Here is a 23,055-nt window from a genome sequence, read left to right as displayed (position 1 = left end):
TTACCATTGCTGTGAAATTGCTCATTTCTTTGGATATCTTTTTTCTAAAAATGACCTCAAAGCAACCATTGTGAAAAACCCAAAATCCCATTTCCTGTTATCGTTCAATTCATCGAAATTACAAAGTTTGTTTGTGGTATGTTTTTTCATTAATATTGAAATGTTCATCAAGCTTTAATACTGGAGTGTCACAGGTGGAGGCCCCTTGCACCAATCTGGTCCTTTTGTCGAAAGTTGGGATAGGACTGGCATTAAAAATTGACACGAATCCATTTTTTTCAAATAAACATTTTCATGTTTGTGTGTTAGGGGTGGGATCTTGAAATTGTTTTACATAAAAGGAGGGGCAGCCAAATATGATGCTATCATAAGATCCATCACTCCAGCCCACCCCTATACAATGGCCTGTCCCTTGCCTGTGAGGGACCCCATCTCTACCAGAATCCTACACCATGTGAACCACTAAGCAACAGTAACAATTTACACCAGTCTTATCACGGAATAGTTATCATTGATATTATGTGGAGTACATGATCATGATCTAGAGCTAATTTTCTTTTGCTATAAAACAAACAGTAACTAAGAAAATAACAAACTTATGAGACATCGATTGTTTCTGATGATGTTTACTGTTTGGGTAGTCAGGATAAGGTCAACCTTATAGAGTAGATGTTGCAATTTGGTTAGTGGACTTTCGACCACAAGACAACCAACAAGAATATCAAGTTTGTTGGTGCTCAAAGATGGGCCTATTCTCGGGACACTACAGGGTATGTACCTTTCATCAGTCATTCCGGATTATGACGATTATTACTGACTCAGAAAAGCTCCTCAGGAACATTTGATCTGATATTTGTGAAATAGTGCTACTATTGATATATAGGATTTTGGAAATTTACTTTGAAAGGACTTTCCAAATTTCAACTGTTCAGAGATTCTTCAAATTCAGAGCAGCAAGTTTGCGTCTGATCTGTCATGACGAGTATGAACTTTGGTTTTAAGTGATGTGGGTTCACATAAATGTATCATGGAAACTGATCTGATAAAGCACAAACATGAATCATCAAGCAGAAGAATTCATCTGAGTGTCATATAATCCAAACCTGTCTTGGTACACCTGTTGAGATTATGAAAATGACTTTCAAACTTAATTCCATTTTCAGGTTATATGAGCATGATGAGATTGGGACATTTTTCCTTGACCGTTTGTTTCATCTCCTCTAAGTTTAGCTGCAGGTCAACCAGACTGTTTATGTCAAGGACACACAGGTTTCGTGTTGGTCCTGGCACAGTTCAACTTAAGGTGGTTGTAGTTGATACAAACCAAGCCAAATATCAACAAGAGTGGATGGAACACTTTCGTCATGACACTGTCCTACAAGTTTTAGATATTTTCTAACACTTTGGTTTTATTTAACACTTTACAACATTCTGAAGATTTTTAGGAAGGTTTGCTGTTGAATGTAACACTTACTATTTTCATGACTGTTTACAACGACATTTGTCCACCTTTTAGTTTTACAAATAAAAAGGTTCAATTTGACTTTCAGATAAACTCTTTGTTGATTTGTCTGTTACTAAAATGTGACTTAGTTCCAAAATGCATGATGTACCATTTGTATCAAATAGCTGTACCCAATCACAAAATTACTGATGCATTGGGATACTAAACTATTCAACATTTGCTAAGGACCACACTTTTGACTAAAGACGACTATTTTTGTCCTTGGAAATGTTGAGTAGTATATGTTTTCATGGTGTGAATATCAGAGGCGGATCCAGGATTTTGAGGGGGTGCACATTACCGTATTCCAAAGTCACGAAGGATTGGCCGAGGATGCAGATAAGATGTGAAAAAGGGTGATCCGTCTGGCCAGGGGTGGAGGGGTATCCTAGTGGTTAAAGCGTTCGATCGTCATGCTGAAGACCTGGTTCGATTCCCCACATGGGTACAATGTATGAAGCCCATTTCTGGTGTCCTCACCGTGATATTGCTGGAATATTGCTAAAAGCGGCGTAAAACCATACCCTCTAACTCACTCCATCTGACCTGCTGTATGTTGAGCTCCTAATGCATCTGGCCAGGTGTATGTTTTAGCAGTTAATACACTGAATGATGTTGTTGCATGTTCAGACTTCTTCATGCAACATTTAATACAAATAAGAACAATACCAACAAAATGACAAATAATGTTTTTACTCATCAATACAAAAACATAACAAAGTCAGTCATCAGATTTAGCTGCTTGCACTCAAGCTGACCTGGTTATGTTCCAAAAAGCGGTCCTAGCATTACAGCTGTAGTGAGTGAGTTGGGCTTCACGCCTTGACATAACAGTGGTCAGGAACCAGTTCAGAGTTTGATGTCAGATAAAAATCTTTATTCTTTAAGTTTAATTGGGCTGCGGTGCAACTTTTCCATCTGACAATAATAACTGATTTCTATTTTTTATATAGTAACTAAACTAAGCAAGAACTCTGATCCTATTTGTATTCACATGCTATGATGAGCTGTCATTCAATACAACTGTCTTCACAAGAGGTAGGGTGTGACATTGCCAGCACTGGTAGTATATCCAAGCGCAGTGGGTAATAATGAATGGCAGATTTGATCTATTGAAAGCCTACAAATGATTTTCAAGAGCTAGTCAATAAACTTCAGCTGATAAATGTTCTGCAAAAGGAAAAAACATTAGAATGCACGACAAAAGAGCCTCTTACTCAGGAATTCAACTTTTTCTGAATTAAATTTTCTGTGGAGAGGTGGGGCAAGGTCTAAAAACATAAGGAACTAAGCTTTTTATCCGACTTCAAACTTATGACTTGGGTGTTGTTGTACAAAGGGATGTAAGTGCTAAGTGATCGTAACTCCTGTAATTTAACATTGGCTTACGGTCATCTTAGCGCTAAGGTTGTTTTGTACAGCGGCACCCAGGTTCCTAAGCATGGAAGGTCTGTGTTATGGAAGTGGAAGGTTACAACAGCTGCAGCACTAAGATCACTTTGTGGAACAGAACCCTGATTCTTGGGAATATAAAACATAGCTGTATATCATGTATATTGTATATCACAGTCACACAAGGTATCACATTGTACACACAGTGTACCACAGTCTGTTACTATGGTTACTGCACATAGTCATGTTCCTTATGGGCATGGATCTCTAATGCTTTCTGTAACGCCTCAACAACTGTCACCGTAGCAACCAGTTGTACTGCCGTGTCTTCGTAATCATTATTTTGAAGATGTCCGGAGATGGCTATCCAGTGGTCAGTGGAGGTCTGGGCGTCGAGGAACACACCGTTGAACAGTGAATCTGCCGTCTCATCACCAACTGCCGAAAAGCAAGGGTACATAGTGTAACACATCAGAATGTGTGTTTCATTTTACACTGCTTACAGACAGAAAGCAATATTCCAATAATGTCATGGGGACGCAAACAATGAGCTTATCACGTTTTATCCATGTGGAGAATCGAACCTGTACTTTTCAGTTTATAACGCTTTAACCACAAGGCTACGCCACTGCGCAAGTTTAACAAGAATCATCAGGAAAGTGAGGTTCTTCATCCCTGATTTAGTAAGTAAATATTTGAAGAAGTAAGAAACCCCCACTGTTTGGCTAAAGGCTTTAGATCATGTAAAGACAAACATACACTCTCTACAAGATGATCTCACCTTGTAATGTGCCCTGTTTGAGGTCCTGAAGGCACCGGGCAATCAGGTCTGTCTGACCCTTGTTTACCAGTGTCCGAAGCACAACGCCAAGGGGCAGCAGAGGTCCAGCCTCTTGGTCAATGGGCACATGCTCCACCAGAGCGTGGACAAGCTTGAGGGAGGGACAGGCTGTCAACATGGCCATCAGGTTCTCTGTGGACAGGACACCCTTGTTGCGTGAGAACTGGATCCCAGCATGTACTCGGCCCTGTTTCAGGAGACACAGGACACTGTCTCGGTGTGCCTGAAGGCGCATGAAGACACTCTGGGCCAATGCTTGGCAGCCACATTTACAGGGGATGGTACACGAGCAGTGGTTGGCCATGTGGTGACCGACGTCCAGGGACAGGGTGAGTCTGTAAGTTTCAAAGCTTGTGGTTATTTTTTGTTCAAGATAGAGATATATTTTCATATTACAAACTAACAATTATTGAAACAAACAATAAAGAAGGCTGGTTCCATAGTTGAACAGTTTTGTTTCATTACAGTGTACCGGCTTAATGTGGGCCCAAAACCAAAAGTGACATAGGTCATAGATGTTTCCTCCCAATAAGCGGGAGTATGACGGTGACCAGATCCTGGCATCTAAGGGACACAACTCTGCTCTCTAGACTCTAGATGTCTTTATTGGCTAAAACCCAAAACTACTAACGAAATATCCAATATGAAAATGTAACCCCTGACCTGTCCTGAGCCAGCCAGTGGTAGAGGAGGTCCAGCTTGTTCTCATTGAGGGCACACAGCACACAATCCAGGGACAATGCTTCATTCGGCCGTGACCCAGCCTCCTTCACCGATGACATCAAGGCATCGCAGAAACTCAGCAGAGGAGTCCTGCCAGGGAACTTGCCCTTCACCTCTAAAAAACACATACAACATCAGAGGTGGATCCCGGACTTTGAAAAGAAGGTGTGCACATAATACCCAAGTCACAATGACACTTGGCAGAGGGCGCAGTTAACATGTAAGGTGTCAGAAAAAAAGGAGCATGCACACACCCTGCACCCCAACTCTGGATCCCCCAGTGAACACACAGCAACATACAGTAATAACTGTCAGCCATTATTCATGATTATAGTCAATATACACAAGATTGTATGAAGAAAAGTGACAAAACTGTCAAAAGGTAATTTCACAACATGTTATACATGTAAAGATGGGAGAAAAACAATGTTGCAACCTTCAGATAGATACTCCTCGGGGAGTCAAAATGCAAAAGAAAGCGTCATCTCTGAAGACGTGTAGTTACCCCTGAACTTGACCAGAGTGGCCCTCGTCCTCAGTATACCCTTCGGACTGTTGGCAGCGTGGACGGCTGCCTCCTCAAACTTGCCGTCCTCAAACAACTCATTAAATTTCTCTATGTACTCCAGCATAATCTCAGCCTCTTTCTCCTTGTTGGGATCATCTTCCTCAAACGTTGTTGTGGTAACTGTTACATTGGAAGGGGTCACCTCCCGATTCAGACCATCCCCTCCTTCTGTGGATACTGGTTCTGGGACAGGAAGATGGAAACATATTAAACCCATACAATTGTATTTCATGTAAATATTGAATATTCAACATCAGAAAAATCTATTCAGATCCATAGGTCTATAAATTCAATGACTTAACATTTACGGATCAAATTTTTAAATAAAGGGTTCAGTGAAGGGATGACAAAGAAACATGCCCTCACATTTGCCATAATAGTTTACACACAAAGAATAACCAACAAGCCACGAGGCATTACGGATTATATGTCCCGAGTGAATGAATGGTGTTAATCCCGAGCCTTTGGCAACAGGCGACAACATTCATTCAGGAGGGACAGATAATCTGTAATCCGAGTTTCACAGTAGGTGAGTCAATATATTAGTCATTGAGTGAAAATGAAGAAAAAGAGCATGAAGTGTTAACAGAAACGTCACTGAAGGCACAAAGTTGTTCAGATGACATAATGTAATAAATTTGTGACATGAACAATGGATTATGTCATATCATATTTTTCTCAACAATGAAGCACATGAGAATCACTAAAATGCATATGTGAAAATATCGGAAAGTTATCACAAACAATCATTCTACACTTAAGGGTAATATTTCATTTTTAACCTGCTTATTAGCAGACCATCCAACTTCAATATGGAAGTAAGTATACCTATTCATGTTCTTTAGTAATCAGACATTCTCTTAGCATTTGTATCTAATACCTTTGGCTCTAGAACTTTGAAACTGTGCAAATGCCAGCATGACTGCATCTCCTACTGTCTGATGTGGAGGTTTGACTCGATTGTATGCCTCAGCAGCTTCTAGTGCAATCTTCAGCCTCATTCTCTTCTCTCGGTACACCTGACTCTGCCACAGGAGGTGGTCTCTGTGTGCGACCTTGTTGTCAAGCCCCTCCTTCAACTCTTGCTTGTGGGTCTTGCTGACATACCGCGTCTTGTAACAGATGTTTAGCTCCTTCATCTGTCGCTCCAGCTTCTCCAGCTTACGGTACAACACCTTCAGGTCGGTTGACTCATCCAAGGTCAGACCTGGGGGTCAAGGAGGTCAAGGTAATTGTTTGTAAGTTTCAAAATATGTTATGGTAGACATGTGAAGGATATTTCCAAACTTGACACATCAGTGACAAGAATGATTGTCCAATCATCACTATTTGAAGGTGAATCATTAACACATGCTCATGATATAGTCGGAAATTTCAGAAGAGATTTCTTATGAATATGGAAAAGGTTATCACTTTTATTTCTAGGTATGTTTTTTTTTGCTACTTTTAGCAATACTATCGTAGAGGACACAAAGAATTGGCTTCACAAATTGTTCCAATGTGGGGAGTTGAACCAAGACTTTACCATGATGAGCTGACCACAATCCTCTGTATCTTACCGCCCCAGACATCATCATGATGTGAGTGTCATTGAAATTGCCGGTGGAGTTTTCTTTTTAATATATATGGTGAGTATAATCAACAATAAAGTACAAAATACCTGGAATCTGTCGTCTGTCTTTCTTGAGATGTGGTTTTGGAATCTCCTTCTTCTCTTCTTTCTTCTCTCTTTCCATACATGCAGCTTTTAGCTGAGACAATTCAGCTTCCAAGCGGCCATTGTCCTTCTGTACAATGGAAATTCTGAAACAAATATATACACAAAAACTTACTCTTTCAACATGTAAATTAAAGTCCAAGCTTTATATGTGGTGAGGTGAAATGGTGTTTAACGTCGCAGCCAAGATTATTGCACTTAAATAGCAACTAGCATGCATGGGCGTGTGTCTACTTGTACAGTCGAGACTTATGCCAGTTTTATCATGCTAGCCCATTGAGATACTATGGCGCAGTTTAACATGAATACCCAACTCAGACACAGTACACTGACTCCCAGCTGACCAGTCCTTGTTTTAACCTCTTAATGCTGAACGCCAGGCAGGGTATCAACAAGTACCATCTTTGACATGGACGGAGATCGAACCCACATCCTTCCGCTCTCCTGGGTGTACACTCTACCACTACACCATGGAGGAGGTCCAGTCTTTATGTAGTGCTATATCCTCTAACCTATTAGGGAAAACGGTTTGGGCACATATCATGCACATTGTGATTACCTTTCTTCCAGTTCATCAGCTCGTTTCTTATAATTGCGAATAGTGGAAGGCTCCGAGGCCATTGCCTTAAGTTTCTCCTGAAGAAATACTGCTTCCCTCTGCCCCTTCCTGATGGCACCAATTGTGTCTTCATATTCCTTCTTTATATCAGTCAGAAGAGGCTTGTAAGCTACCACATGCTCAATAACCTACAAAGCAATCGAACAGATGCTTCATAATAGTTAGATATAACAATATTTAATACATTTAACATACTGTAGAACCCAAGGTCTCAAAAGACATGTCAATTTCAAGGAGAAATTGTGAAATAAATAAACAATACTGTAAAGGGTTATGACATGATGTTTATTATGTGAGAAATAATGTCTTTTAAATAAAGTGCAATGACTACATATTTGAGTCTTTGATTTTGTGTGTGCAAAGACCATAGTCTGTACCAGTACCAATCTCATTAAAATCAGATCTTTGTTTTGCTACCGCTAAACAAAGATCTGAGGACATCCGATTACGTGTCACGTCAGACCGACCTTGCGCGAACTTTGACCGACCAATGGAGTGACCAATCAGAAGGCAGCTTTCTCGTGCTTTACGGCACTTATTTCAAATTGGCGACTACACTTCGAAACATATTTTGACTAATTCTCGATTTCAAATTTGAAACCTGAACAAAAAAACATTCTGGAATGGCTAATAGATGGTCTAGATTGTAAGGAATCAGTCGTTAAACCCATAACTATCGTTCGGAATACCCAGTGTTAAAGTTTTCAAGGTTGCATGATTAGAAATCACATTCTGAGTGTCACTTTCATAATCTGGTAAGCGACGCTCTGATTGGTCGGATGAAAGGTCGTTCTGACGTGACCCCTAATGGGATGTCTTCAGATCTTTGTTTAGCGGTAGCATGAACTAAGGTCTGATTTTAATGAGATTCTACCAGTAGTTAAGGCTTCTGGGAGTCTGTGTTACTGACCTCGAAAAGTACAAATGCCCAAATCTCTCTGATCAACATGAGTCCCGTGGCCTATTTTTCTGACACCTTGCCCATCATTTTCCCAGGTAATAGGCCAGTTGAACCTTAAGAATTCAAACCTTTATGAAGCTCTGCATATTTCACTTACTTTATTAAAAACTCCTTTGTACACAATGTAACGTTGTTCTTCATCATCAGAATGTATTTTGCCCATCTCTCGGTCAATGTACGAGCTGAGTTCATGGAGGAAGTCGCGGTCGGCCTCACTTGTGATGATTGGAGGCAACTTGGAAAATGCTGACACGGAACTCACTGGAGTTGGTGATCGACTTGATGACATTCTATATTGATAAACAGACATAAATATCAACTTTTCTTAATAGAAGATATTTAAAGATTTGATGAACTTGATTTCATTCTATTGGAATGCAACAAGTATAAGCACTCGATACAATTATGTTGGTTAGAAATTACCAGGATTATAAAAAAAATCTTTCAGAATAGATCTATGATATTTAAGGAATGCAGATGTTAGACAATTACTCTGTGTACAGTCGCTTGATGATTTAGTAAAGTGCAGGAAGCGTAAGGGAATTCACTGCCAGGAACCTTGTCTGGGAGTAAATACTAGAATGACAGTCCTGATGGGGTTGTACTGTTCTGTGTAAAACAACTAAAAAATCTATCGTAAATGTAAAATGTGTCAAATTTTTATCGTTAAAGATTATTGTAAGAAGTCTATATAAACTGCTTAGCGTAAATAGAAACTTCGACTGTTTATCATAATTGTTCGAAAATCTCACAGATGTCATGCATAACTAAGTCTAACAACACAACAGAACCAGTCAGTGTTTGGTATTTGCAAAACAATAATTACAGTAATGAAACAAAAGCAGAACCCCATGTTTCCCGACAGACAAACTCACAATCTGCATTCAACTTCTGCTTTCCTGCATGCTGATTTTATTCTACTGCAGTAAAAGCAAAGTGTTACTGCACCTTAGATAACGTAACTGTCTACACTTTCTTCTGTTGTTGTTCAAAGTTACTTTTCAAATTTACTGACTAAATATGATAAGGATAACCAGTTTGCACCATTTTTTCTGACTAAGCTGAAAAATTAATGACTGCTGACTAAAGGCCCCAAATTTTACTATTGACTTGTGACACCCCCCCCCCCCCCCTCAAGAGGTGAGGTGAGGTGAGGTGAAATGGGGTTTAATGTTGCATCCAAGATTACTGCATTTATATAGCGATATTCATGCAGGTGTGTGTGTGGCTGCTTGTACTAGTCCGGACTGATGCTGATTTATAGTGCTAGCTCACTGAGATACCATGCCGCAGTTTAACATGAATATTCCACTCAGACACAGTATTGTCGTGGTGACTGATTTACGACACCCATTGTCTGAAGAACATTTGATTGCAAAGGCTCATTACCCTGGAGCCATGACATCTATATGCCTTGAAACATTTAATTGCTGTTATTTATAAGATGCTAATCCTAATTGTTAATCCCCAGTTTTGTGTACATCTGCCATCCTGAACAGGATGTGCAAGTATGTCACTGATGATTTACTGTTTACATTTATATTTATTACTTACTAAATGTCAGGTGACCTTGGCTATATAAGCCTTGGTCCAGAGAGGGAGAAGAGGAGAAAAAAAAGGAGAGAAGGGGTTTGACTCTCTTACCAAGCAGACCTCTCTCCCACAGCCCAGGGTGTGTACCGACTCTCTGTGGCACCCTCAGTTATTTTCTAAGATATTGTAAATTGTTAATTGTTCTTGTAAATAAAATTGTGATTAGTCTCCTGTGACTCTGGCTCTTTGCTGACTAATTCCCCAAGAAAACCAGCACGTCATTTGGAAGGTATTGTTCACCCAGAACAGTTCCATGATAGTATACTGACTACAAGCTGACCAGTCCTTGTTTTAGCCCCTTAATGCCAAGCACCAGACAGGCTAAAAACAAGTACCATCTTTTAACGTCTTTTGGTATGACGCGGTCGGGGATCGAACCCTGGAACTTCCGCTATCCAGGCGGACACTCTACCATTAGACAACGGAGGTGGTCCCCCCCCCCCCCCCCTCAGGACCTCCTAGAAGTGCATATTTCACTGGGAGACATGTACCCGCCTTTCATATCAGGCTGAATGGCAAGGGGTGATTCCCACCTCATATACATTATTATCATTACAACATGACTGATTAACTGCAAAAGAAGATATAATTTTCTATGACACATAAAGACAGGGACTGGCAAAGGAGTTAGATTGCTTAGATATCAATAACGGGCATAACATCAAGATTTGAAGTATGATCATGAATCTTACTCAAATCATATAAAAGAAACATTAAGTCAATTTTTGAGTGATTTATATTAAATAATAATGATTTCTTGGTTCTCCTGTAGGACAAAGTACATTTGAAAAGGGGTTATGGCTAAAACTGCACCTCAGCAAAACGGCACCAATTGGCAAAAACGTGACCTTGCCTAAAGCGAAAACTGCTACTATTGCCTGACGAAAACAGCACCCTATTATTTTTTTAATCTGGGTACTGAAATACATGAAATTAAACTCACATTGTCACTTGCAAACACAAAATATTGTGAAATGTTAAGAAAAGTTTACATTAGAAACCAGCCTCTACTCGCCGACTCTGATTTGGAGGCGCAACTAAACTTATTGTGAAGACATCAGATGCTTTGAAGTAAAATAAATGAAATTAAACTTACATTGTCACTTGCAAACACAAATAATTGTTAAATTAAATTGTGTCAAATTTACTCACTGACTCTGACAAATGCTCTGATTGGGAGGCCTCTACTCAAATTAACTCAATGTCAAGCTGAAACTGAGTCTGCCGGAAATGTCAAGAAATTGGACTACAGGTATATTATATATTTAATATTTATTTTAGTAAGTAGGATATAAATAGTAATGTTATAGATATTTCATATATATCTCCCCTTTCTGACGGCAGCCAAGAATGTTTATTCGGATAACTGACCGTGTCCACCCAAGGAAAACATATATACTACATATACGTTCTTATCATTATTAAAAATAGTAGCCGTTTTCGCCATATGAGGTGCCATTTTCGCCCGAGAAATCGGTGACGTTTTGCTGAGGTGTCGTTTTAGCCTGCACCCTTTGAAAAGACTCCTAACCATAACACCCCTCCAAAAGTGTATATGTATGCATTGCCTCTCATTCCTTTTAGTTATATATATTTTTTAGGTGGATACGGGCGGAAGTCTATCGTATATCATCACTTTAAAACTATTTATGTTCATATTCTGACACATTCTAAACGTATTCGGAAAGTTAACATTTTGTCACCGTTGTTTATTTGTTTGACATTACCGGAATCACATGGTGGTTACACGTATATGATTCATAATATAATGTTGTTTGAATGCCATTGGAATGAGTCGATAGATACCTTGCTGGTCTATTTATGCTGGTCTGAAACTAACTGTCACTGTCATTCATTGAGAAACTACCCACTTGGTCGCCATTTGTAAACAATGAGTTGTGAGGAAGTGACGTCATATCCGGGCACTTTCAAGATGGAGGAAATCGGCATCGTTGTCCCTGAAAAGGTGCTTTCAGATAGATACATTTTCTCTCGTTGTACAAAAGATATCGACATGTAACCATGACATACCATTTACCACTGTCTAGGACGATAAACACATTCCAGAATTAAGAAAGCAGATGATTTCAATGTCGGTGTTTACACTTGATGTTTCTATCGTGATTTGCTCAAAAAATGCTTTATCATTCATTCAGGGACTGAAACTGTTACGCTGGTCTAGGTATGTTTAAAGTAAGACTCCGGAGTTTGATGTATGGATCCGGTTTAAGCATGATGTACAGTGCAATATAACCTCTTTTAACTAATTTAGATAACCGGGAACGCAAATATTGCTAAAATGAGTGCTTCTCTGCTTAGACTTTCACTAGTGTTACTGCAGCCTCATCAATACATGGTGATCTGTCAAGGCAGCCCAGAACTTAATATGTTGAAATATGGTTCACGTCTCAAATATTTGTTTGATAGCTGTATCCTAAAAAAATATTTTAGGATTGATACAAATGATAAGAATCAAAAGTACACTTGTTTTTCACAAACATTGCCGTTTGCAATTTTTGGTTCATCCACCATCATGGCAATATATGCACTATAATTTATTTAGGAAACTAAAATACATCATCTCAAAGAGGTCATAAGTACATTTTGAGAGATACTAACTAACATATTGCTATGCAATGATGCATGGTCAAGGGTGGATCCAGTATATTTAAAAGGGACAGGTCCAACATATCAAAATCTTTTCTGTCAATTTTACCATGTTTACTGCCTACAATATACTACATTTTGTTTTCAAAGTGTGGGGGGTTTAGAGCGCCCTGGATCCATCTATAATGAAGCATCACTGCAGTTATGCTAGACTGGCATTCAGAATACTTGAGTTGAATGTCTTTTGTTAGACACCTGTTAGAGGATAAAGGCACACATTCTACCTCTTTTCATAATTTCGATGCGTGTGAACATGATAAACAAAATGATGAAAGACTCCAACCTGAATATGCTGAAGTTCAAATTTGGATTTATTTTTATCGTTTTGATTTTGTGAATTCTGAAGAATTTTTCCTTACTTTTGCTGCGAACATGGGGCTTTTGGTTTCATAAAATACATATGTACATGTATTCCACTGTCATGGTCCAGGACTATAGGACTATCCACTGAGCAGATCTAGATAATCCCAGTACTTGTATTGTTTATTGGTCATCATCTTGGCACGGTTTTGGCATATGTACGATTGATTATTGGTTACAAATTTGTCTGACCACAGATTTAATAGTACATTTAACATAAATTTACAGGAGGATTCACAACTCACAGATTCCCGTCCTGGGACATCATCTGGAATTTCTCATGTGGATCCCCTATCACTGGACTTGGAGGACCTGTATGTTAAGTACAAAGTAAGTACTCTATTTCTAATTTGTTAGTACACACACACGTTTAACACTTAATATCATGTTCAGTCAGTGTCATACTCTCTTATCCATGGTAAGAGCAAGAAGAAGAATGAAACAGTGAATCATGTTTATTCATTTTCACATAAAATATAAACACTTTTAACCTCGTAAACAATGTTAACCTTGACGTGCATCTGTATTTTTCCACAATTACCAGTATTATGACACAGACTTAGCGGTATGTGTGAAATTAAAAGTTATTTTTGTTTTGTAGAAACTAGAGAGACAGCTGGAGTTCCTTGAGGTTCAGGAGGAATACATCAAGGATGAGCAGAAGAACCTTAAGAAGGAGTACCTCCATGCCCAGGAAGAGGTCAAGCGAATTCAGAGTGTTCCGCTTGTTATTGGACAGTTCCTGGAGGCTGTTGACCAGAACACAGGCATAGTAGGGTCGACAACAGGTGCGTTCTGATGACATAGGCTGTAGGGATACGACTATGCACTGCAGTTTCTTTTGAGAAGCATCTTATCTTTAAATTTTAGAATAGTGTATTGTGAGTTGAGAGCCGGAAGTACCAGTAAGCATTTGCATATTGCACATGTGACCTAACATGTGATAACCGGTGAAGCTGAAATCAATTCCCGCTGTTTTTACAGTTGTATTAACACTGTTGGAGACGGTGTGTATAAGTGATTGTGGAATAAACACATTGAATGTGAAGCAAACATAAGCCTAGATAGTTACAACATAGTTAATTGGCGATTAAATTACTCCCTATTGTCTCTTATATGTTATTATTTCATAAATGAAATTTATTTTACGGGCACCAATTTGGTGTCATACCGTGTAAACACAAAATGGCAACATGTGCTGGAGTCACACACGCGACCAATCATCATAGAAAAAACAACGCAAGCTAAACATATTTTTATTGCATATATAAGGTTTGTGTGCGCACTTGTGATGTGCTTCATTCCAGGTCGCCTTATACACAGAGTATAGGATTTGGGATTGATTTTGAAGGCATGTACAGGGGGGTCGTCTTATACGTGGGGTCGCCTTATACACAGCGATATACGGTATACGAAACAACCTGAAAAGGGAGAATGTTTACTTGTTTGTAAGAAAGTTTGGTTTCAGATTATCAGAAAAGAATGACAAGTTTGCATGACACTGTAGAGTAAGGGAGGTAACTCTGGTTCACTTATTAAACAAAACCAATAATGGATTTATCATATTTACCAAAGTTATGTAATTGTATCATGTTCTTAGGTTTATTATGGAGTGTAGACAATGGTAGTCATGGTATTGGCAAGTGACAGAATGGAAAAATACTGATTTTTTGTATTATCTTTTGATAATGTGATAGCATTATGTACATTTTTAAACTAATCCTATTTCACACTATGCATATCTCCTTCCTTCTTCGATCGTATGTGGAAGCCTGCTTGAACAAAGTTTGCAGCTTCTAAAAAACGATTCACCCGAACACATCCCATTATCGCTATGGTCACTGCCCAAACAAACTGGTCATGTACTGTAATCCCATGCATAGCGACCTACACAATCTGACCATAAGCTTACCCTTGCCACATCATTCTCATTCTCATCACCACACTGTGAACAAGTGTCATCTCCGAGAAATGAACCGCCTACCTTAATAGCAGGATTCAGAAAAGATATCAAAGGACACAACGAAACCCAATGCATTGTCTTCCAAATCGAAGTTGGAATGATGTTGCTGATACATCTCGGTCCTCGGCAACCGAGGCTTCCACAGATAATCACTTCCCTCTGATTCTACTCCTATGGCGCTGATGCTGATGATTGCTCCTCTTCACTTAAAGTCAATCTCGATCCTTCGACGACTGTGACTACCATAGACTCCACTTTTACTGACTGTCAAAGTTTGTCTTCTAATACAGATCTGTCCCGCTCCTCATCCACACACAGATGCTCCGAGGATGATCAGTCATCTGATCGCAACTCTAACTACTGCTCATGTAGGGCAACATTTGGGTTCGACTGGTTAGGCATTGACATTCTCATGATCAGTACGTTCAGGATCGACTTTCTCAAAAACAACATCCAGTTGATCGATCTCAAATTTGGCGCTCCCACAATCAACGTTCCAAGGATTGACTTTTGCTTTCGGTTCATGTTCCACTTTTCTCTTCAGCACCAGCCCCAACTGTGACGCTCCCTCCACCTGCACAGCTGCTCCCTTCCTCTTAGGACCATAGGGATCGGGCTACTGACCCAGCACCGAACCTCCAATCGTTCCTACGAGCGGTAACCACGACTCTCCAACAACCTTCTGAACTTTCGGCGACTCTCGGTATGGACATTTCGACTCCTGTTCTGCCCCACAGTCCGTTCCTCCAGGCACAGTTGTTCCAGTTCCTCGGGCTGTGGATCATGCACCAGCTGATGAAGCTATGGGCCATCAAACCTTTCCTGCTTCCTCTTCGAGAGCTTTGAACCTGCCAACCCCTCACTGGATTGCAGACCAGCTTCAGCTTCATTGTTTTACTTCGGCAGAGGGTCATTTATTGTGTTTTGTAGTTTGCCTCGGCTGACTTTACTTCACGCTCTGCAACAGGCCTGTGTTGCAGGATATTTCTACCAATCATGACAAGGCCTTTGCATCCTTTTTTTGGTTGCGCAATGGTATCAAGTCCTCACTTTTCACCTAGGAGGATTCTGGCACCCATGGCATGTCACAGACTGTTGCAGCTCCTGTACTAGAAAGCGATCTCTTGACCCTTTGCCCTAAACACTCCTTGACTTCTCGACTTATGATCATGATTTGGCTCATCTTGATTCAACAATTAGGCAGATGCTCCCTCTGATGTCTATCATCCTCTCAGCAACACAGGCCCTTTTGACTCAGCTGTCTCATAAAGCACAAGATGAGGCCTTTATCGAGGTTTGGCCCTCTTGATCCAGGACAAGATCATGGCTATCATCGACCTCATCTCCCATCACATGGGTTCAGTCCTTGTCTTACATCAAGGAGTGCTCCAACATTGCCAATGGGATGACCATTTTAAAGCCTGTTTATACCAGCTTGCCTGCTCATCAAGGAGTCTTTTTGCAGACTGCATACATGAAGTCTTACGACAAGGAGTGCTCCAACATTGCCAATGGGATGACCATTTTAAAGCCTGTTAATACCAGCTTGCCTGCTCATCAACCGTTCGTGTCTCTCATACCAGATCTGCAAGCATGGGGTCACGAGGCACTGGCGATCTCACGGGTAGGCCTCAACACTAATGCCTTTCCCCTGACCGGAGTTCTACCTCGGGTTCTTCAGAAAGTGGTTCTACTGTCTTCAACTCAGAGACAATCTTCTTCTGCAGCCTCATTCCCAGTTGCTCCACCCCTCATTCACAACACTCCATCTTTGTGCTTGGCACATTTACAGAGGTCCTTTGTTGCCAAAGGAGGGTAGCTTAGACAATTACGGAGACTCAACACACTTCTGCCAAAGGCCTGATCACAAGTGGAAGGCTTTGAGGCCTATTGTCGTGCTCATGACATTTCCACTCCCACCACTTCTTCTCTACAGCAGATTGCCAATTTCATCCATTACTTAAGATCTCCATCACTGCTACTACCAAGGGATTGAAAGTTTCTACCATTGCTGAACATCAGTCTCTCATCCGGTCATACTAGTTGGAGGAACAGTCCTCCCGTTTCCATCCTCCCACCTGGCATCTTAACGCCATCCTTCGTCATTTGACTTCGCCCGAATATGAACCGCTTGATGACAAAGAGTTTGAGTTGATCACTTTCAAGACAGTTTTTTTAACTGGCCCTTGCAACTGCTGCACGTGTTAGCAAAGTCCATGCCCTGGATGTTAACAAAGTCCTGTTTAATGATGTGATAATGTGAAGGTTTTTCGCTGGGATTTTATGGCAAAGTAACAGCTTCCTGCACAGCCAGATCATCTGTTACATTCCTAATCTACTTGGCTGTCTACCCAATCAGAGGGTAGATTTGCTCATCTGTAGAGACTTGGGTCTTCAACATCAAAGTCGCCGGAAGGCATGGTTTTTTTTACAGTGTCCTGACCCTTTATTCCTCTCACCTTTGCCTTGTGTATTTGTGTTGTCTGCTACTAGCTCAGAGAACCTGTTATGGATATTGTTGATCGTTCGTCTTCTCGTCTTGGCATGCTTCATCCCTCAGGCGTGATTGATAGCATTGACGAAATGTTAAAAGAGATGCCGAGTAGGCGCACTCAATTGTCCATGGTTGCGTCCAGTGTAGTACAATCGATTGTCTGGTGACCAATTACGGATTGATATAAGTAGCATGCTATATGGCTCGTTCTATACAGCTATGTGGTCGTTCATGTAACGATGTCAAACGTGAAAACATGTTCCTCATGTTATACCCGTTATACCCGATCTCATGCTCTTATGTCCATCTACCGTTTCAGGATCATTTCACCAGTTTTGATGTGTTTGCCCGCTGACAGGTTATTGTTGTTTTCAACACTATGTGGTGTTTTAAATGTATATTTATTTCCTGTTTTGAACCAGTTCCTCTAGCCTGTTAGATCTGACGAAAGAGAATGATGAACCAGGGGTAACTAAGAGATCGGATCGTGTAGGCTGTTATGCACAGGTTCCAGTGCATTACCCATTTGTTTGGGTGGTGACCATTGTGAGGTGAGATGTGTTGGGGTGAATTGTTGTTGTTTTTAATCTGGAGACTTTTCCACATACGATCAAAGAGATGCATAGTGTCAGGTGGATAAGTATATAAATGTACAATTTATTGGAAAATTTCAAGTCTGATTATTCCTAATTACATTAATTATCAGGGTCCAACTATTATGTGCGGATATTGTCCACCATTGACCGAGAACTACTGAAGCCGTCAGCCAGTGTGGCTCTGCACAAACACAGCAATGCCCTGGTGGATGTTCTTCCCCCGGAGGCTGACTCTAGCATCACAATGTTACAAGCTGGTGAGTACTCAACTTGTCATGTCTGGAACATCGCTACAACCTTTGCATTAAGATGTATGATGTTACTTTACGACATTGTTAGAGTCTGCAACAGTGGTCTAAAGCCTGCATCTAGTAGAATTTTATTAGGTTGTGTAAGCTCGTCCAATGAGCTCGGCTAGTAATAGTCTAATCATGCTAATAATAACATTAAAAATAAAATCTACAGAAAATGATGCTTATGGCCATGTTCAGGCAAGTAGACTCAAAAGAGACTGGTGATGACCTAGCCTTGTGTTACCCGGTAAAATGAAACCCTGCTTTCCAACATGATTTGTCAATCCCAACGATTTTAATGAGAATTATACTCTCTATATTAGCATGGTTTCACTGTATGCAGTAGAGTGCAGAGCTTAGGGGGTGGGGCTGTGGGGGTGTGTGGATATAGTCATCATCTGGTGTGTCTGTCAGTCTGCCCGCCCATCTGTCTATCCATATATCGTTTCCAGAGCACAACTTGAAAAAGGTGAAAGATTTTTCGTCGAAACTTGGTACATGAAGTGGTGCTTTTTTCAAAGTTGGGGCTGGGGGTAATTTTCTGATAACTCTTGTTTTTCACGTACATGATGTATGTTTGTCATTTCCCGAATAAGAATGTGTTGCATAATGTACACACAGTCTTTTCCCCACAAACTTTTGTAATTCCCCCTTCCTCATAGTACATGTATATTGGAAACAAGTCTTTCCATACACTGGATTTGTATTTACCCGTTAAATAAAATACAATCTTCAGTAAGGCATTGTGATAGCTTTGAGAATTCGTGCTGATATTGACAGAAGTTCAGTTGATATGATAGCATAAAAATTATCAGCCAATGATATCGCTTGTAACGAGTGTGTCCCACACCACTTAACCAGTCCCAAATATTAAATGTGGCTGAATATCATCATATAAAACTATTTCAAACTGATTGCTGATTGGTTCAAATAGCAGAAGTTGCCCAAACAATATGCACTTAAATATGCACTTTTGTTATTGTATTTCAGCAATCGTCATTATGTTTTAAATGTTCCATGTATGCAATGATATGGTATTAAAATATAATCATACAGGTAAGTGTGTATCATGTATCATATTGTCTGAGAATATTCTCAATGTATTGGTGAACATGATGAATCATGACATCCCAAGTATTTGACCCTATCATTCAAACTACCAGCAGGAAACTCATGAGCATGAAGAGACAGTTCTAAGCATGCTAAGTAACATTTGATGTGTGAATGTGTGAAGTTTGTTAACTTTAGCATATGATGATATTCATGGCCATATGTAACAGTTTGCTTAATATGATTTCATTTTCCAATGTGCCTGTAGATGAGAAGCCGGATGTGAAGTATGGGGATATCGGAGGCATGGATGTCCAGAAGCAGGAGGTGAGAGAAGCTGTGGAGCTACCACTCACCCACTTCGAGCTCTACAAGCAGATTGGTATAGACCCACCTAGAGGGGTGCTCATGTTTGGACCCCCAGGCTGCGGCAAAACCATGTTAGCCAAGGCAGTGGCACATCACACAACAGGTTTGTTCACAGTCACCTCAGTTACACATTGCAGGTCAGATAAGGCCCTTCTATAGATTAAGTAACTTGTGCTGTACTTGTTTCTTTTATTCTCTTGGGTTGTTTTTCGATGAAGTATATGGTGTGTTATCCAAACAATCCCTGCTTCCAGTGTTCTTGTCATAACAGTCTGACATTGGAGCCAACAGTTTATGAGTAGGAAGAGTTGAATTTTGCTTTGAGTGCATTTTTTTGCTAATGTTAGCTTTCAACCCATTACCATGTTAAGGTATATCATGTTAAGCTTAAAGAGTCTACCGTGACATTTCAAAATATTGATTCTGATTGGTCAATCAGAGGTCTTAACTCTCACTATGACCACCTCAGGTTGAAACAGCTGCTTTTGACAGCTGCATCACCGCAGAGGCAAATATTAATAGAAAAGTACTTCTTTCTTGATCATTGTTAGTAGGCATTTTGAAATAAACAAGTTGACTAAAACTGTATTTCAAGGACAAGAGAGATTGAAATTTGGGGTTTCTTTATCTCCAACTGTGGCGTGTGTAAGGTCATCATAGAAGAGAGATAACCATACTGTGTTTTCTATGTTGCCTGTAGATTTGATGGTGCCAAATTTAACATCTATAAGCTGATGCTGCATGTTGTTATGTATCTATGTGTATGAATGTGTGACTATTAATAATTATGTTTCAGCTGCATTTATTCGTGTGGTGGGATCTGAGTTTGTCCAGAAGTATCTTGGAGAGGGACCAAGGATGGTGCGAGATGTGTTTAGGCTAGCCAAAGAAAATGCCCCAGCCATCATATTTATAGATGAAATTGACGCCATAGCCACAAAACGATTTGATGCTCAAACAGGAGGTGGGTCCACACAACATCATAAAAAGAATCACAATCTTATTCTACAACATAGAGACCACCTCTGTTGTCTAGCGGTAGAGTGTCTGCCAGGAGAGTGGAAGGTCCTGGGTTTGATCCCCAATCGCGTCATAACAAAACATGTTAACAGATTGTACTTGTTACCTTGACTGGCACTAGGTATTAAGGGGCTCAGAGTCAGTATACTGTGTCTGAGTGAGGTATTCATGTTAAACAGCGGCTTGGTATCTAAGTGGACTAGCACTATAAAATCAGCTCTAGTCCAGACACGCACGTCACTATGTAAGTGCAATAATCTTGGATGCGACGTTATACCCCACCTCACCTACAACATAGTCACAAATATTTAGAAGTTTCTGGGTTTTTTTCATTGGAATAGAAATTTATTTGTCTTGCAGCTGACAGAGAGGTCCAGAGAATCTTGCTAGAGTTATTGAATCAAATGGATGGTTTTGACCAGACTGTCAATGTCAAGGTAAGTTAGTTGTCATCCAGTTTGTTCAGTTGTCATGATCAATGTGCATGTCAATTAATCTTTGCACATGTTGAACAAAGTAGTTTTGACAAATACATTAAACAAAAACAACAAAAGCTAGCATAGCATAGTTGGCATATATGTAGATATTAGGATGACAAGTTTTCTATTACGTACTACAGGCACAGACATACTTAGAAATCAAGTTGCTCACTAAAGTTTTAATATGCCTTTTGGACAAGGAACTTGTAATACATCTGCATTTGTGCAAATGTGTTACAGGTTATCATGGCAACAAACAGAGCAGATACTCTTGACCCTGCCCTCCTCCGTCCTGGACGGCTTGACAGGAAGATCGAGTTCCCCCTGCCCGACAGGCGACAGAAGCGTCTTGTATTCTCCACCATTACCAGCAAGATGAATCTGAGTGAAGAGGTCGACCTGGAGGACTATGTTGCTCGCCCCGACAAGATCAGTGGGGCAGACATCAATGCCATATGCCAGGAGGTATGTAACAACTGCCAGGGCAGTGTGGGATTCACTGTTTTGTCCCTGTTTCCCAGAGTTAGTGGAGATTCCAGGGCAGAATAGGTATCCTGTGTCCATGATGTAAGCATGGTAAGAGCTGGCTAAAGTGACAATTACAATGTGTGACCGGACTAATGATGTGTCCTCGTAATGAATACTACCCATGTTATCGACCCATGAAGATCTGGGTAGAGAATAGGTCTTCAGCGACCCATGCTTGTCGTAAGAGGCAACTATGGTTGTTGTAAAAGGTAACTTACATGATCAGGTAGTCAGGCTCTCTGACTTGGTTGATGCATCTCATCATATCTCAATTGTGTAGATTGATACTGTCATTCACTGGATTGTCTGGTCCAGACTTGATTATTTACAGACCGCTGTCATATAGATGGAATATTGCTGAATGTTGCTTTAAACACAAACAAACAAACAACTGATCAAAAGTCAGCATCTTTTCTTTGTTATCTTCTTATTGACCAGGGGCGGTGTGGTAGCCTAGTTGTTAAAGCGTTCACTCGTCACAACGAAGACACATGTTAAATTCCCCACATGGGTACAATGTGTGAAGCCCAATTTTATCTTATCCTGACTCATACTCATACTCATGTGTATGAGTCAGGATAAGTGTAAATGATATCTTTACTCTAAAAATGCATTTTCTAGTGTTCCTTCCACGATGATGCTGGAATATTGCTAAAAGTGGGGTAAAACCCTACTCCCTCGGTTACTCTTTTTGACCAAAATTAAAAGGTGAAAGTGAAGGTATTCATCCCGTCCTGACTTAAGAACAGAAGAGCTTCTAAAATGGTGTGACATTCATCATCCAGTAAGCTCAGCAGAAAGAGCACTTTGTCTACCTCAAGCTAGCAACAGTAGCATTGGTTTGGTAACAGAGTTTTGTTTCTCCTACTCCAGGCTGGTATGCAGGCAGTGCGAGAGAACAGGTACGTTGTTCTGGCCAAGGACTTTGAGAAGGGCTACAAGAATAACATCAAGAAGGACGAAACAGAGCATGAGTTCTACAAATAAATGACATTGTATTTATCTCACTTATCACGACCATTGTAATAAAAAATTGTTTGCTTCATGAAACTTTTGTATCGTGTGATGCTTAGAGTTGGGACGTGGAATTTTAACAACATACATGGTATTTGAGGATGTCGAATATATTAAACAGTGACATTGAGCATTTGCTTTGTGTTCAGTACTTGACTTGGTGGCGATTTGCTGCATCTGCTATGGACCCTTGACCAGCAGAAATAGGAAAGCACTTGCTGTTATTGAAAATAATTAGTCTATGCTTACACATGTCATGTAGTAGTTGGCTTGCATATTCTTGGAGGACCAGGATTTATTTTTT

General features: G+C 40.2%; 2 protein-coding genes across 2 annotated transcripts; one reads left to right on the top strand and one right to left on the bottom strand.

Moving 5' to 3' along the window:
- Positions 1-2,181: 2,181 nt before the first annotated feature.
- LOC124119691 (clathrin heavy chain linker domain-containing protein 1-like) lies at positions 2,182-11,818 on the bottom strand. The gene is made up of 9 exons (XM_046482293.2): positions 11,725-11,818; positions 8,423-8,615; positions 7,305-7,492; positions 6,689-6,831; positions 5,909-6,235; positions 4,966-5,211; positions 4,401-4,575; positions 3,678-4,072; positions 2,182-3,334 (listed from the first exon to the last, which is right to left on the bottom strand). Exons 2-9 carry the CDS (start codon positions 8,612-8,614, stop codon positions 3,126-3,128), a joined length of 1,875 nt encoding a protein of 624 aa, XP_046338249.1. The 5' UTR covers position 8,615; positions 11,725-11,818; the 3' UTR covers positions 2,182-3,125.
- Positions 11,799-22,787, top strand: LOC124119700 (26S proteasome regulatory subunit 6B). The gene is made up of 9 exons (XM_046482302.2): positions 11,799-11,884; positions 13,174-13,275; positions 13,547-13,733; positions 18,109-18,255; positions 19,610-19,813; positions 20,507-20,674; positions 21,091-21,167; positions 21,450-21,674; positions 22,611-22,787. Exons 1-9 carry the CDS (start codon positions 11,810-11,812, stop codon positions 22,722-22,724), a joined length of 1,299 nt encoding a protein of 432 aa, XP_046338258.2. The 5' UTR covers positions 11,799-11,809; the 3' UTR covers positions 22,725-22,787.
- The last annotated feature ends 268 nt before the right edge of the window (positions 22,788-23,055 follow it).

Source organism: Haliotis rufescens, unplaced genomic scaffold (assembly GCF_023055435.1).
Source record: "Haliotis rufescens isolate VD_foot unplaced genomic scaffold, xgHalRufe1.0.p SCAF_3, whole genome shotgun sequence".
NCBI classification, from domain to species: Eukaryota; Metazoa; Mollusca; class Gastropoda; order Lepetellida; family Haliotidae; genus Haliotis; species Haliotis rufescens.
The sequence above is the reverse complement of the archived record's forward strand: the minus strand, read 5'-3'. Positions and strand labels throughout refer to the sequence as shown.